This window comes from Natator depressus, chromosome 1 (assembly GCF_965152275.1).
Source record: "Natator depressus isolate rNatDep1 chromosome 1, rNatDep2.hap1, whole genome shotgun sequence".
Classification (NCBI taxonomy): Eukaryota; Metazoa; Chordata; order Testudines; family Cheloniidae; genus Natator; species Natator depressus.
The window spans coordinates 292,289,450-292,305,528 of NC_134234.1; the positions used below are offsets into that span (position 1 = coordinate 292,289,450).

Below are 16,079 nucleotides of genomic sequence, written 5' to 3' on the forward strand. Positions count from 1 at the left end.
GACTCTGCTCCCATTGAAGTTGGAATGTCAGTGGTAAAGCTTCTGTGGAAGCAGAGTTAAACTGTCATTGAAACCTTTGGAAAATTCCACCCCAATGAATAAGTTGTGAAATGTGCCTGAATATGAAGGGCTAAATTCAGACCTGGTGTAAACGGGCACAGCTCTACTTGCTGTAATGGAGATGTTCTCATTTACACAGATATGAATTTCACCCAAAATTTCTCATTAAATGTGGTAGTTTTGAGTCAAATGAAGGTAGTCACCAACTTGCTTGAGAAGTGTGGGAGCCCTGTGTGTGAAAATATTTTAAACAAGAAAAAGTCCCTCCATAAAAATGGCTTAACAATAATAAAGAGAATTCCAGTGTTAGAAATTAATCATTTTGTTTAAAATATTAAACATTTACTTTTTTTTTCTTACTGTGGTAGCCAATGTTGCAGGAGATTGGAAATTGGTTTACAGAGTAGTTAGACAATGCCAAAATGCCAGTTTTGGTTCACATTGGGTTCAGCAATTTCTTTTTTATAATAGGTTCAGGATGTGTCGTGATTTACTCACTTAGGAACATAGGAATTGCCACACTAGATTACATCCATGGTCCAGTTTATCCAGTATCCTGTTGCTGATAGTGACCAGCATCAGCACAAAATGCTTCAGAGGGAGGTACAAGAAATCTTGCTTTAAGCAGTGGGTGGAATAATCACATTAAGTGTCCTCCTATCCCTAATACTTAGACACTAGTCTACATACACCCTGAAGCATGACATTTAATATCTCTTCCAAAATCTGTTAGCATTAAGTATTGCAACTCCGGATATTCTTGTTATCCATATAAATGTACAATCGCATATTGGATCTTGCTAAATTTTTGGCTTCAACAACATCCTGTGGCAACAAATTCCACTATTTATGTGTTCTCTGAAAAAGTATTTCCTTTTATCAGATTTGAATTTGCCACCTTTCAATTTCATTGCACACCCCCTGTCATAAATATAAAGGGAAGGGTAACCACCTTTCTGTATACAGTGCTATAAAATCCCTCCTGACCAGAGGCAAAATCCTTTCACCTGTAAAGGGTTAAGAAGGTAAGATAACCCCACTGGCACCTGACCTAAAATGGCCAATGAGGGGACAAGATACTTTCAAATCTGGAAGGGGGGACAAAGGGTTTTGTCTGTCTGTGTGATACCTTTGCCGGGAACAGATCAGGGATGCAAGCCTTCCAACTTCTGTAAAGTTAGTAAGTAATCTAGCTAGAAAATGCATTAGATTTTCTTTTGTTTAATGGCTTGTAAAATAAACTGTGCTGGAGGGAATGTGTATTCCTGTTTTTGTGTTTTCTTTTTGTAACTTAAGGTTTTGCCTAGAGGGATTCTCTATGTTTTAAATCTGATTACCCTGTAAAGTATTTACCATCCTGATTTTACAGAGGTGATTTTTACCTTTTCTTTAAATAAAATTATTCTTTTAAGAACCTGATTGATTTTTCATTGTCCTTAAGATCCAAGGGCTTGGGTCTGTGTTCACCTATACCAATTGGTGAGAATATTATTATCAAGCCTTCCCCAGGAAAGGGGGTATAGGGCTTGGGGGGATATTTTGGGGGAAGACATCTCCAAGTGGTCTCTTTCCCTGTTCTTTGTTTAAAACGCTTGGTGGTGGCAGCATACCGTTCAAGGACAAGGAAAAGTTTGTACCTTGGAGAAGTTTTTAACCTAAACTGGTAAGAATAAGCTTAGGGGGTCTTTCATGCAGGTCCCCACATCGGTACCCTAGAGTTCAGAGTGGGGAAGGAAACTTGACACCTCTTATTCTTGTGTCATGAGATAGATCAGGGGGTTCTGTTCTCCCAAACTTCTCTAGGTCCATTCATTATTTGATATACTTTTATCCTCTCCCCTTATTTGTCTCCTTTGTAAGATAAATAATTCTAGTCTTTTCAATCTCTCTTCAGATGAGAGTTTTTCCAGGCCCCTAATCATTTTCGTCACCCTTGTCTGAACCCCCTTTAATTCTTCAGTATCCCTTCTTGAGATGGGGTTTCTGCAGTAGGTGAAGCCACACCATTGATTCAGATAATGGTATTATATAACTTTCCATGTTTTTCTCCATCTTATTTCTCATGAATCCTAACATCTTGTTACTTTTTTGACTGTAGCTGCACAATGAGCCGAAGTTTTAATTGAGCTGTTTTGCTTTAAGTGTTGGGTTTAAGACCGGTCTGGAGAAGGTTCCCTTTCCATCTCTGAAGCCAAAAGTAGTTGAGTATTGTCTGAGGCTTTGAGATTGATTGTGAAAGATACACATGTCTATGTTGATTTTTTTATTGGTCTGCTGTCCAGTAAGTATCACAAATATCACTTTTTTGTGCAATCTGTAATTAAAAACATGGGGCCAGATTGTCATAAAGTTTTGATTTATGATTAAAGTCAATGGAGCTACCCAGATTTGCACAGCCAAGAATGTGGCCTTTGATTTTTCAGATACATTCCAAAATGTATTTATATTGAGTAGTGCTATTTATCATATGCTCTTTCAGAATCCTAAAATGAGAGAAATGGGTGGGATTTTCCCTCTAGGAGGAGACAGCTCGAAAAGCTAAATAAAATCATTGAAATGCAAGGCAGTGTATGCCGTTAGTTTGTCTTTGCGAAAGATGTGTGTGTATGCATTAATGAAATGTGTCTCTAAAGTACTCTGAAATCTTTGAAATGTAATATTGTGTCAAAGTTGTTCAGCTTAATCCCCGTTGAGATTTATTTTGTTCTTATATTAGACACAAAGATCATGGATGCCTCTGTAACTCGAATAACTAATTTGCTCTGTTGGTACCTTAGATAAACCATGTGATCCCTTATTACTGAATGAAACTACAGGTCGGACTTCACCTTTCATGTTAACTTTTCAGTAGATGTGTAGGTGACTCAAAAGCACTAGGCAAAGCAAAAGAGTTTGGAAGCAAATTCAGTTGTCGGTTGCTTTGCTTGTTAAGTTTCAGAGTAGCAGCCATGTTAGTCTGTATTCGCAAAAAGAAAAGGAGTACTTGTGGCATCTTAGAGACTAACAAATTTATTTGAGCATAAGCTTTTGTGAGCTACGGCTCACTTCATCGGATGCATCCGATGAAGTGAGCCGTAGCTCACGAAAGCTTATGCTCAAATAAATTTGTTAGTCTCTAAGATGCCACAAGTACTCCTTTTCTTTTTGCTTGTTAAGTATCCTTTTGCTTCTCATGGATGCAGGCTTCCATAGACTAATGGTCTTTCTGGGGCTTAGTATTATCTCTGCTCTTGTGCCTCTTGTGTAGAAGTTGTGGTTGCCTTGTTCTTGCTCAACAACTTTCACTTAGAAAAATTCAAATGATAAAGGTTTTTTTCTTTTAAAACAGAGAAGCGGTTTTTCAAAGACATTGTGTGAACTTGTGAGTTATTTCTCCCTATTCTGGTGGAGTGCAAATTAATTTTCAGCCGAAGGCTTTAATGGCTGAGAATCATTTATACTGGCTGTAGCAAGGCCATTTTTGTTAATTGAATGTGGTCTAAAAGCCTTACGCGGCATGTTTTCACAGACATTGATGAATGTGGGACTGGAAGGCACAGCTGTGCCAATGACACTGTTTGCTTTAACTTGGATGGTGGGTATGACTGTCGATGTCCTCATGGGAAAAACTGCACAGGAGATTGTATCCATGATGACAAAATCAAACACAATGGGCAGATTTGGGTTCTGGAGAACGACCGGTGCTCCGTCTGCTCATGCCAGGTTAGTATAAAGTTCACTGTTTTTTTAATTACTGGTGGGGAAAAGGGAGAGATTGCTAGGGTGGAAGAAAACGCTATGATTCCAGTGAAATTACTCTTTTACTGCTTTTCTTGCGCCCCCTCCACCATGGAGGTGATGTCACAGGAAAGGTGATTTCCACAGGATCATTTGGGATCAGTGTGCTTCCCTGTACCCAACACCGAGCACCCTATCCCAGTCCTACTCAATCCCGGCCATTTCCCATTGGATGGATAATAGATCCTTGGAGGCTTTGCTGTGCAACCCTGAAAAAAGGAAGACAGAGCCATCAGAGACACCCATCTCCCTTAGCCATGTGGGAGCGGTGAAATTAGTGCACAGAAGATTTCCGCTGTGCATTGATCTTTGAGATGTAGTTGGACCCAGAATTAGATTGGCTAGAATTGATGAAATGTGAAGGGAAAAAGCTGTCTTCCCCCACCCTCCCAGCCTCTCATATACCCCAAGGTAATATTGTCCATCCTCCTCAGATATTAATGTGAAGCTGTTCTTTCCCCTAAACTCATGCTTAGTGCTGAAAATGTTGAAGCAGAACCCGGGCCAAATTCGCTGCTGGCAAAAACAGGGACAACGCCCTAAAAGCTAAGGATTCACCACCATTTAAGTTGAACCCTGGCTACGTTTAGTCTTTCTAATATGAACACTTTACAATAGGTGTAGGAGAGATGGATTGGTCTTGAAGTTGCTATCAACACTTACTAACAGACATACAAAAGTTAGTATAATCTTAGTAAAATCTGTTAATCTGACTGTCTCAGGAAAACCAATAGATTTCATCACCTCAGGATAGGGCTGCTTGAAGAATTGCTGTTATGAAGGACATACACAAGAAATTAAGGACATGCAAATTAACATGTGATTTAGAATTAAGCCAACATGCCTAATTTTGTATAGTGACCAGAGTTATGCAAATTTCTATTATCACTATGTGCTGTTCGGTCTTGGAACAACAGAGTGGCTATGTGATGTGTCGGCGGATGGTCTGTGACTGTGAGAACCCTACTGTTGACCTGTTTTGTTGCCCTGAATGTGACTCAAGGCTCAGCAGTCAATGTCTACATCAAAGTGGGGAGCTCTCATACAACAGTGGAGATACCTGGGTGCAGAACTGTCAGCAGTGTCGATGCTTGGTAAGTCTTCCTACAACAGCAGAGTCTATAGTAAGGCCAGGTCTACACTACCACGTACTTCAGCATAACTTACATCACTATGGGGTGTGAATAAACCTCTCACCTGAGTGACGTAAGTTACACCAACCTAAGCCCAAGTGTGGACAACACTATGTTGGTGAGCTTCTCCCACCTCTCTAACTACCGCCTCTCACGGAGGTGGATTTATTATGCCAAAGGGAAAGTGTCTTCACCGGATGCGCTACAACACTTGTAGCACTTATAGTGTAGAATAGCACTAAGAAAAATGAACTCCAAGCATTTTGGCAACATCTAAATGGGATTTCACTTTGAATGTATTTTTGAATTAATCCTTTTCTGTTTCCATTTTTGTGTAATCAAAGTTTGGTTTGCACAAATGTTTTCAAACAGCAAATTTCAGGCCTATGGCCAAGATTCATTTAATCGCAAAATGAAATTTATTTAATTGTGAAATAAAATTGTTTTGAGTGGAGAGTGGCGATCATCTAGTTAAAGAACCTAAATAATGGCTTAAGTGGCCAATCACATCCTGAAAAGCGAATTCTGAATATTGACTTTTTAAATGAGTATCACAACAAGCAATTTCTGATCAGTGCATAGCCTGAAATTTATTTGTTAAACTATTTGTGGAACAATTTCAAACAGAAGACAAGTTGGTAGAAACTCAGTCTGTTCACGACCAATTCACAAACGTGAAAAAAGATTAAATTTCCTGAATACATTATTTCTTGAGAATTGTTCACCAAGCTGCACTTTACTGCATTGGTTTGAAATAATGTCCCTTGCAAGTTTTAAGAGGCAACAGTTCTTATGTCTTTTAGACATAGTGCAGTGCAATTAGATCTCAAAATGTAGTTGTTAATGGGGAGACATCAATTGGCGAGGCCGTTTCTAGTGGCGTAGTCCAGGGATATGTTCTTGGTCCAATGCTATTCAGTATTTTTATCAGATGACACAAAGATTGATTGGGTAGTAAATAATGAGGAGGATAGATATCTGTTATGGAGAAGTCTGAATCCCTGGGTTAGATGGACACAATTCAACAAAATGTATTTTAATACAAGGTAGTACATCTGGTCACAACGACTGCAGGCTATAGCTACAGGATGGGAGATTCTGTCTCAGAAAGCAGCGACTCAGAAAAGAACGTAGGGATCATCAAAGGTAACCACCCCAACATGAGGCCTCAGTGCAGTGATGTGGCAAAAAGGGCTAATTTGATCTTTGGATAAATAAAAGGGGAAATATTAAATAGAAGCAGGAAAGTGATCTTGCCTTTCTACACAGCATTTTTAAGACAGCTGCTAGAACACTGTTCCAGTTCTGATGTCCAGGCTTCAAGAAGGATGTAGAAATACTGGAGAGAGTTCAAAGGAGGCCCACAAAAATGATCCAGAGACTGGAAAGCCAGCCTTACAATGTAAGGCTAAAGGAGGCTAAAGGAGCTCAACTTAACTTATCAAGGAGAGCGTTGAGAGATGAATTGATCACTCTGTATAATAATTATATAGGAAAAAGATATCAGAGAGCTTTTCAATTTTGTTGACAAAGCATAACAAAATCCAGTTGCTGGAAGTTGAAGCTAGACAAATTCAATCTTAAAATAATACTCAATTTCCTACCAGTGAGGGTAATTAAACACTGGAACATCTCACCAGGGGAGGTGGAGGACTCACCATCACTTGGAGTCTTTAAAACGAGATTCAATGTCTTTCTAAAGAAGCTTTAATCCAGCTTCTTGGAGAAATCCTACAGCTTGTGTGTGCAGAGGATAAGGCTGAATGGTTACAGTGCTCTCTTCTCGTCTTAGAGTCTGTGAATCTATGAATCCCGTTGTTTATTCCCTTCCTTCATAGGGCACAGAGAGAGCAAGAAGCTCTGCATTGCCCTCAACTTCACAATAAAACACTTTCAGCTCTGCATTAAGACAATGATTGTAATTAAATCTCATCCTTCAGGGCTTCAACCAGTCACCTTTAAGGGTCAGGAAGGAATATTTTCCCCCAATAAACTATTGGCCAGATGTAGTCTGGATTTCTTTTTGGCTAGTTCTGAAACACCAGGGGTTGTCCACAGCTGAAGATGGGTCATCTAATAGGGTGGACCTGTGTTTTGAGGTAGTACAGAGGTGCCTGGCTGGTGTGTCTTCCTCACATGCTTAGGGTGAAACTGAGTGCCATTTTTGGGGTCAGGAAGGGTTTTTTCCTCAGGTCAGATTGGCAAGGATTTGGGGGATTGTTTTCCTTTTTCTGCGGCATGGAAGATGGCATATCTGCAAGGAGCATCTGAGCATATTGTAGCTAATCAATTCCTTGCTGGTGCAGGGTTTTCAGGCATTTGTGCCATCCTGATTTGTCCTGTTCTCTGTCTGTGGCACACAATAGTTTAGTCTCCTTATGACTGACATAAATTTAGTCTAACTGAAGACATTGGGTTCAGTATAGAGATAACTTCCCTGTCACAGACAATCCCCAGATGAAAACGAATGGTGTTTTACCTTGGTTTCATCTACGGAAGTAAATCCTGGTCCATCCAGTGGCTTTCTCTGGTCTGACAGTCATGAATAATAATAGGAAGGAACAAATTCCAAATGGACAAACTTTTGTAGGTTTCAAGTTCACTCTTGCTACAATGCAATAAAATAGGTCCCCATGTGATTCGTTAAATGCCTTAAAAATAAAACCCTATAGCTTGTAACATTCATACAATTACCAGATGGATGTTTTAGGTGACGTCTCTTTTATTTACTCTTTGTACTTTCATTCAATCCAAGAAAATCAATTGAAATGGCAAGGTCAGTCACTGTTTCTTAAGATTACTTTCATTCCCAGCATCATGTGATTCTGAAGAACACGGGAAATTTGAACCAGATGGGAATTGTATAAAAACAGTAACTTTCTAATACTTTTTCCAGGGGAAAAAATAAAGCGAAAGCTATAGCAAATTCCTAGATGATCTTTCTCAACTCCATGCTCTGCGGGCCACTTAAACCACCACTGTTTAATGCATTATATGTGATTTTTGTAAACAAAATACTTTCTTAGGGCCCAATGCTGGTTTCTCCATATAAATCCTGAATAGATCAGCCAGGCTCAAGGGACCTACACAGGTATTGGATCAGGGATGGAATCCTGCTCCAAAACCCAAACCTAGTGATACAGGTAGGACAACCAAGCAGCTCTGGCCTCTGTGAAGTCCATACTTTGACTGGCAGTGTTGGATAGTATACTGATCCCTTGGCCACACTCCAGCCTCAAACACCCATGGCCCCAGTGAACAGCATGCAATTGAGCGCTAATATTCTAGGCATCTTATGATTTTTATGCAAAATTATAAATAGAAAAATATACCCAGAAGAATCTTCAGATGGTAAACAAATAAAATTCCCTGCTTTGGGTTACTCCTGCCCTGTTTCAATGCAACCCCTCTGGGGAAGCTTAGGAAAACAGGCTTGGGAAATCAACTAATCTGGTCCTTGGGTCAGACCAAAAGGGCAGTAAGCTCCAGAGTTGAGGACCCTTCACTGAAAATTCTGTGACGTCAGCCTCTTCCATTTTATACTTGGGAGAGTTAGCTTTACTGCCTGTGTTGATTGTACCTGCTCAATATCATACCAAAAGCAGATTTCTAGTGTAGCCAGATGCTAAACAGTTTTGGGCTTTATAGGGCAAAACCATCAGTTTGCACTGTAATCAGAAACAAATTGAAACACCAGTAGACTACCAAGTACTTGTATAATGTAGTCTGTTGTGGCTTATGTCACTGTCAAAAGTGTGATTTACTAAGCAAGTAGCCACATTCTACACCAGATGAAGTTTCCAAGTGGTCATTGGTTGAAACTCAATGTAGAGTGCTTTGGAGTAATCTAGTCTTGAGATGGCAAGGGCCAGCTCATTGTGATGAGGTCCACATCCAAGCACAGATGAAAAAGGATCATAAACAGCTGAAGATAACACCTGCTGTAAATATATAAGTATAATATATAATGAGTATAAAATATAATTAACAAGGCTAGCACACTTAATTGATAGAAATGATAAAATCTCCGCCATATCGTCAGTTCTTTCCCCAAACCTGCAGCATCGTCTTGGTTTTAGCCATGCCTCATCCAGCTAATGCTCATCCAAGCCCCATTGTTGGATAGACATTGGACAAGAAGCTCAACTGTACTATGGTCCAGCGAAATTGATATATAGGCTGTCATCTACATAGTGGAGGCATCAAAGCCTGTAGCACTTTGCTAACTCCCCTAATGGGCACTTCCCTAACATGTAAGAACATAAGAATGGCCATACTGGGTTATGCCAAAGGTCCAGATAACACAGTATCTTCTCTTCCGACAGTGGCTGGTGCCAGATGCTTCAGAGGGAGTAAACAGAACAGGACAACTTATCGAGTGATCCATCCCCTGTCATCCAGTCCCAGTTTCTAGCAGTCAGAGGTTTAGGGACACCTCAAGCATGGGGTTCTGTCCCTGAGCATCTTGGCTAATAGCCATTTGTGGACCTATCCTCCATGACCTTATCTAATTCTTTTTTTTTAATTCAGTTATGCTTTTGGCCTTCACAACATCCTCTGGCAATAAGTTCCACAGGTTGACTGTGTGTTGTGTGAAGAAGTACTTCCTTATGTTTGTTTTAAACTTGCCGACTATTGATTTCATTGGGTGATCCCTGGTTCCTGTGTTCTGTGAAGGGGAAATAACACTTCCCCAATCACTTTCTCCACACCATCCATGATTTTATAGACCTCTATCATATCCCCCATCTCTTTTTCCAAGATGAACATTCCCAGTCTTTTTATTCTCTCCTCAAATGGAACCTGTTCCATACCCCTAATCATTTTTGTTGCCCTCCTCTGTACTTTTGTTAAAGGGATGGGTGTACTATGAATTTATATGGTGGCATTATGATATTTTCTGTCTTATTGTATATCCCTTTCCTAATGGTTCCTGACATTCTGTTAGTTTTTTTGACAGCTGCTGCCCATTGAGTGCATGTTTTCAGAGAACTATCTCTGATGATACCAAGATCTCGTTCTTGAGTTGTAACAGCTAATGTAGACACCATCATTTTATACGTACAGCTGAGATTGTTTTCCCATGTGCATTCTTTTGCACTTACCAGCACTGAATTTCATCTGCCATTTTGTTGTTCAGTCACATTGAATGTTAGAACAGAACCCTGTAGAGCCTTGCATGAGAAAACCCTGAAGGCAAATGAGCGATCACCTGGCACTACCCAGTGAGGTCCCTCAAAAGAAAAGAAGGGTGTAACTCTAGATCAAGCCTTTATATGCTGTTAGGATCCAGTGTGGCTCAACAATACCTCATAGTACCTCATACTTCCTGTATTTAATAAATCAGTTAGTTTTAAATGCAATACATATTTTAACGAACTTTTTGATAAACTTTTTTTCTTATGTATCCAGTGCATTTAAGGTAGTTTTGTTTATACATTTATTTATTTATAAATAAATAAAAAATTCTGTTTTGGTTCATTTATAATTGAATTTGAATTTCCATCCAACTAGAGCTGGACAGAAATCACAAGTAAAAAATTAATCATCTAGTAAATAAGAAATGTATCCTTATTTAAATCAAGTTTCCTGATTGCTGATTTCAATTGATTACATTCAGTGATTTAAGTTGCTTTGATTTAAATCAATCCACCCTTCCATTTACCACCAACATCACCCCTCCAGAATGACACATTGATTTTTAAAACACATACACTTTCTATGTAACTTCTGGCATTGTCAATAAGAAATGAGCATCAGAATTCTTTTCACTGTCTTTTAAATACAGCCACATGGGAGAATCAGCCAGCAGAAAGAGACAACACATTGAGTCATAGAAACATGTAATAATACATCAGAAACAACACAGAATAACTAAAGTGATCTCTCTTTGTTCCTTTTTTTTTAAATAGCAAGGTGAAGTTGACTGTTGGCCTTTGCCTTGTCCAGAGGTGGAATGTGAATTCAGTGTACTCCCCAAGAGTGAGTGTTGTCCGCACTGCGTCACTGACCCCTGCCAGGCAGACACCATTCGTAATGACATCACTAAGACGTGTCTGGATGAAACTAATGTAGTTCGCTTCACTGGATCTTCTTGGATTAAACACGGCACAGAGTGCACCCTCTGCCAATGCAAGGTAAAGAGCATAAAAATCAAGCCAAGATGCCTCCTTACCAGGTGGTTCTGTGGCTTATAAATATTAATTCATTTAGTCCGGTCAGTGGGAAGTCAGTTTCTACACTTGCTGTTCAAAGGTTGCAATATGAAATGTTCACCTTTAACTGCAGTCTCTCCTGTCAGTGGTGCAGAGCTTTCAAGAACGAGATGATGATTTTAATGTGCCAGCAGGACAGAAATCTCACAGCATCATAGCCCATGTTGTATCTCACCTTGAGCAAGTGAACAAACATATCCTTTCCACAGAAACATCTTGCTTTGACTGTGATGGCAGATCTTACTCCTGCCAGCCCCTTGCTATTTTGCAGATACTTATAGGGTCAAATAATTTCCAAAGGTCTGTATGATCTGACCTCATACAGGAAATATATATTGTAGAGTGAGCATCAAATTACCAGAAATGCTATTTTCTCCTTTAGGATTGTGTTGATCAAATATTTTAAGTTTTGTAATGGCAAAAATGGAAATTCTGCTCTTTCTTGGTTTAAAAATGACAGCAGAATCCACATAATTTGGGCCTTTTATATTCCTCAGGGGTAAGGCACAAATTATCTCAAGAAGAAAGGTTCATGGTGAAAAGCTTCTGTGAATTCCACTGCCTCTTCTAAAAGAAGTAAAAAAAAAAAAAAAGGGATGTTAGAATAAAGTATTTCCATTAGCTGGATGGATGGATGGATGGATGGATGTGAGGGGAACTGTATTTTGTATTGTGTATAACTGAAGAATGACCAGTAGCAGTTCCCCAACAGAGGTGATCAGCCGGGAGGAAGGCGGGAGAGAGGGAGAGCAGGATCCATTGGGATGGAGATCTATAACCCTCCCAAATAATTTCAGATCTCATCCCATGTCCTTCCCATAGGGCTATATAATAACACCTAAGGCTCCACTTGGAAGAAGAAACAGGATCAGAATCCCATTCTGTTGAGATGCCTGGGAGTGTAGAAGGAGCTTATTTGTATAAATTCCACTGGCTGTCAGTTGTGGAACATGTCCCATCTATTCTCCCCTCTTGTGCTCCAAGACTGGTCTCTCTTTTTCACAACCAGTTTATACAGAGCTATGGGCTACTGGTACCAATTGTTGCCTTGTAAACTCAGATCATGATATGACCCTATATGAGTAATATAGATCCTATGCCAAGCTCCATGGGCTCCCGATGCATCATGTCAGAATCCATTCTAAGATCTACAGAGGAAACCAGTTCAGCTAGTATACTCCACATAATTTCAATGACCAGATGGACATTAGTGTAATCCTTTTCTTTTAGGATAGTCAGAAACAGAAATGCCAAATAGTCATTGTGCCTGTTCAAACTAGATTCATCACTTATCCTTAGGTTTTCCATGACAGAACAAGGAGCAATGGTCTCAAGTTGCAGTGCGGGAGGTCGAGGTTGGATATTAGGAAAAACTATTTCACTAGGAGGGTGGTGAAGCACTGGAATGGGTTACCTAGGGAAGTGTTGGAATCTCCATTCTTAAAGGTTTTTAAGGCCCGGCTTGAGGAAGCCCTGGTTGGGATGATTTAGTTGGGGTTGGTCCTGCTTTGAGCAGGGGGTTGGACTAGATGACCTCCTGAGGTCTCTTCCAACCCTAATCTTCTATGATTCTATAATTCTACGTTATGAATTTTCAAGTATCACAAGGCATAACAGTATAATTAGAGCCTGAGACTCTTAATAATTAACATGTACCATTTGTTCCGCAAAGAACAAAACCTATTTTGTTTCTTTCCAACACTATGTTCTTTTTTGACATGTACTGTAAGTATTTTAGCTTTGTTTTCCATCCAAGCAGCCTAATCCAAGCAAACAAGGCGAATACCACAGTACAGCTTGTATAGTTTTGATTCTGTATCACAAAATATAAATACCATACCACTATGTGTCTCATTTGTACTGCTTCATTTCACTGTTTTCTAGCAGTACATCACATGGCAGGTCAAAGCTTTAGGATAAGCTTCTCTAACCAAGCTATTGCAAAATAGGTTTACATGAAATCCTTTAAGAATTCAGAAAGCCAGGCATCAGCTAAAGCTGACTTAGCCACAAAACCATTTCAAATCACAAGTAAAGAAGGTGAACTCTAGGATTGCTGGCATGGTTGTCTAGTCTCCTGCCACATACAGTCAAGAAAATGAATGAATGATTCTTACATCCCTGATCTTTAACCACACTTCAATCGACTAAATGTATTTACAGTAATTTAAAAATTATAGGTTTCAGAGTAGCAGCCGTGTTAGTCTGTATTCGCAAAAAGAAAAGGAGTACTAGTGGCACCTTAGAGACTAACCAATTTATTTGAGCATAAGCATAAGGTGCATCCGATGAAGTGAGCTGTAGCTCACGAAAGCTTATGTTCAAATAAATTGGTTAGTCTCTAAGGTGCCACTAGTACTCCTGTTCTTTTTAAAAATTATATGTACTATCTGCATTAAGAGTCATAGTGAGAAGAAGAGGTAGAAATGCAACATATATCTTTTCTTCAATACTTCAATCACTTTTCTAGGCATCCTGTGCCATTAATTGCTAATGTTTATAGAAATATGTCTATACTAAGTTCTGGAGGAGAAACTTCAAAGATTAACCTTTGACAGTGTTACAGCTTGAAAGTATTAACTTGAGATATTCAATGCTAAATAAAACTCGTGGTTCCCTGTGTCAAATCTAAATAAAACTCCTAATGCCTTGTCTTCTTTGTCATCTTTACTGCACACATTGGGCCAAATCCTGATCGATGTGAAATAAATAGCATATTGCCAAATGACTTCAATTCTATGTCTTAGTTTTATGGTATGGATCACAACAGTGATTAGTGAGTGAAATCATTAGATTCCTTTTACATAGAGTATGGGACTGAAGTGAAGATAGAAAGAGCTAAAAAATAAACAGTTTATACATTTATTTAGAAATGTTCTTCTACTGGGCAGGTATTTGCAGGTGGTCATTCTGATTGTTAATTTGACTTTACAAAATACTAACCATTTAAATATCTCTCTTCTTTTCCCCTTCCTCCCCCCACACAGAATGGTCACGTTTGTTGCTCAGTGGATCCACAGTGCCTTCAGGAACTGTGAAGCTAACAACCGTGTCTCACAAGCAGTTTCTGGTTACAGAATTTTCCTTCACAAGAAAGACCTTTAGACCAAAAATTGTATAAAGCCAAAACTGAAATCATATCAGTTTTGTCCATCTAAAGTGCAGAAATGTTCTGAACTGAGTGAGCTTTCAATTACCTGAGTCAGAATGAAATCTATGGAACCGGAGAAAAGCTCAGATGTGTAAACCTTTCTTTGAGGTCAGGCTCAACTTCTGGCTATTTATGTGTCTGGCATCATTATGCAGAATATTAGGTTAGTGGTAAAGTGACACATTGTAACATTGTACCTAACGATGTCAAGATCGAGAGACAAATAGAAGTGATCATTGAGCCTACTGAAGCTTTGAAAGTCCAACACTTCAATAGGCACAGAGATTTTTACTTAATAATATTTGAATCTGCACAAATTTTGTTTGATTGCTCCCTGCAGACTCTAGCAGAAATTTGAATAAAGGGAGGATGTCTTCAGGAACAAAGAATATAGCAGCTAAGATGTGTTATGTACAGTACACGCTCTGAAAAAAGATATAAGTTATTGTAAAAAAAGTGATGCACAGGCATGGCTACTTAATGTTTTCTGATGGGGAAAGTCATCTATATTTCCTTGTTTTACTGCACTTATTATTTCTTGATTGAATTTGTTCAGTATAAGCTCGTTCTTGTGCAAAATTAAAATAAATATTTCTCTTACCTTATAATATTTCTGGCTTTGAGTCTCCTTCACTGTTACAGGTGATACTTTTATATATTATAGATGACTGTTTCTCCTTTGTGAATAGGGTTGAATATAGATGTTTCTATCTGGCACAAAGTTGTGACATTATTTCATATTTGTGCTAGTCTTTAAGGGATTGATCTTGCAAATGCTTATGCATGTGAGTAAGTTTACTCCTGTCAGTAGTCCCATTGAGTTTGATAGGACTATTCATGTGCATAAAGGTTTGAAGGATCAAATTCTAAATGTTGATAGGATACTGCCAAACTGGTTAGACGCAACATTTGACCTTCCTTAAAGCTGTTCTAACTGGTGGAAAATTCTCTCCAGATTCGAAGCCCCATTTTTGTTGCTGTTAAACTCCACAACTTTGGTGATTTCAGAGGTGCTGGCACTCAGAGTGCGGGGGGCGCTGCCACACCCTTGGCTTGAAGTGATTTCCATTAAATCCAGGGTTTACAGTTTGGTTCAGTGGCTCTCAACACCCCCACTATACAAATTGTTCCAGCACCCTGGGGTGATTTTGATAATTTTGTAATAAAAATTAATAGCCTCTGCTAATGTGTGATGATTCTCCCAATATATTTATTTCTGTTGCTGCAAGGGCAGTCATCCAGCCATCAGAGGAAATGTAATTTAATAAACCCAATTTTCACTACTGATGTGACAATAAACAAAAGAGGCAACATGACCAAAGCTGTGTTGTGCTACATATGAGGGGAAAAAAGAATACAAATAATACAAATAAAATAAAGATCTAAAAAATATTCAGGAAAAAAAGGACCAATGCAACATTCTACAGTGGACTATTAAAGCTATGAAGGTTTTCAAACTGAATAAATCTTTTTTCTCTTCAAGACCTTGTCCATAAATAATAGCTACTCATGGGATTTTCTGTTTTATCCTCAGTTTCTGACAAGCTACAATCAATGTTCTTGAAGAAGCATGTTTGCTCCTTAAAAAGAGGCTGTTTTGTGCACTGTTTTCCTGTCTGCAAATAATTGTCAAGGGGTCATGTTTTGCCCTCAGATACACAGGCACATTTCCTGTTGATTTCAATGGCAGTTGTGTGCCTGTATCTGAGGGCAGATTTGACAGACGGTGTGACTGTTTGGGGA

The 16,079-nt window shown here is 39.0% G+C and overlaps 1 protein-coding gene across 1 annotated transcript in view; it reads left to right on the plus strand.

Moving 5' to 3' along the window:
- Positions 1-14,538, plus strand: part of NELL2 (neural EGFL like 2) — a 225,293-nt gene extending 210,755 nt beyond the window's left edge. The window contains exons 17-20 of the mRNA XM_074942171.1: positions 3,569-3,762; positions 4,755-4,931; positions 10,883-11,107; positions 14,173-14,538. Coding sequence (XP_074798272.1) covers positions 3,569-3,762; positions 4,755-4,931; positions 10,883-11,107; positions 14,173-14,223 — 647 coding nt within the window. The 3' untranslated portion in view covers positions 14,224-14,538. The remainder of the gene's footprint in view (positions 1-3,568; positions 3,763-4,754; positions 4,932-10,882; positions 11,108-14,172) is intronic.
- Positions 14,539-16,079: the final 1,541 nt, after the last annotated feature.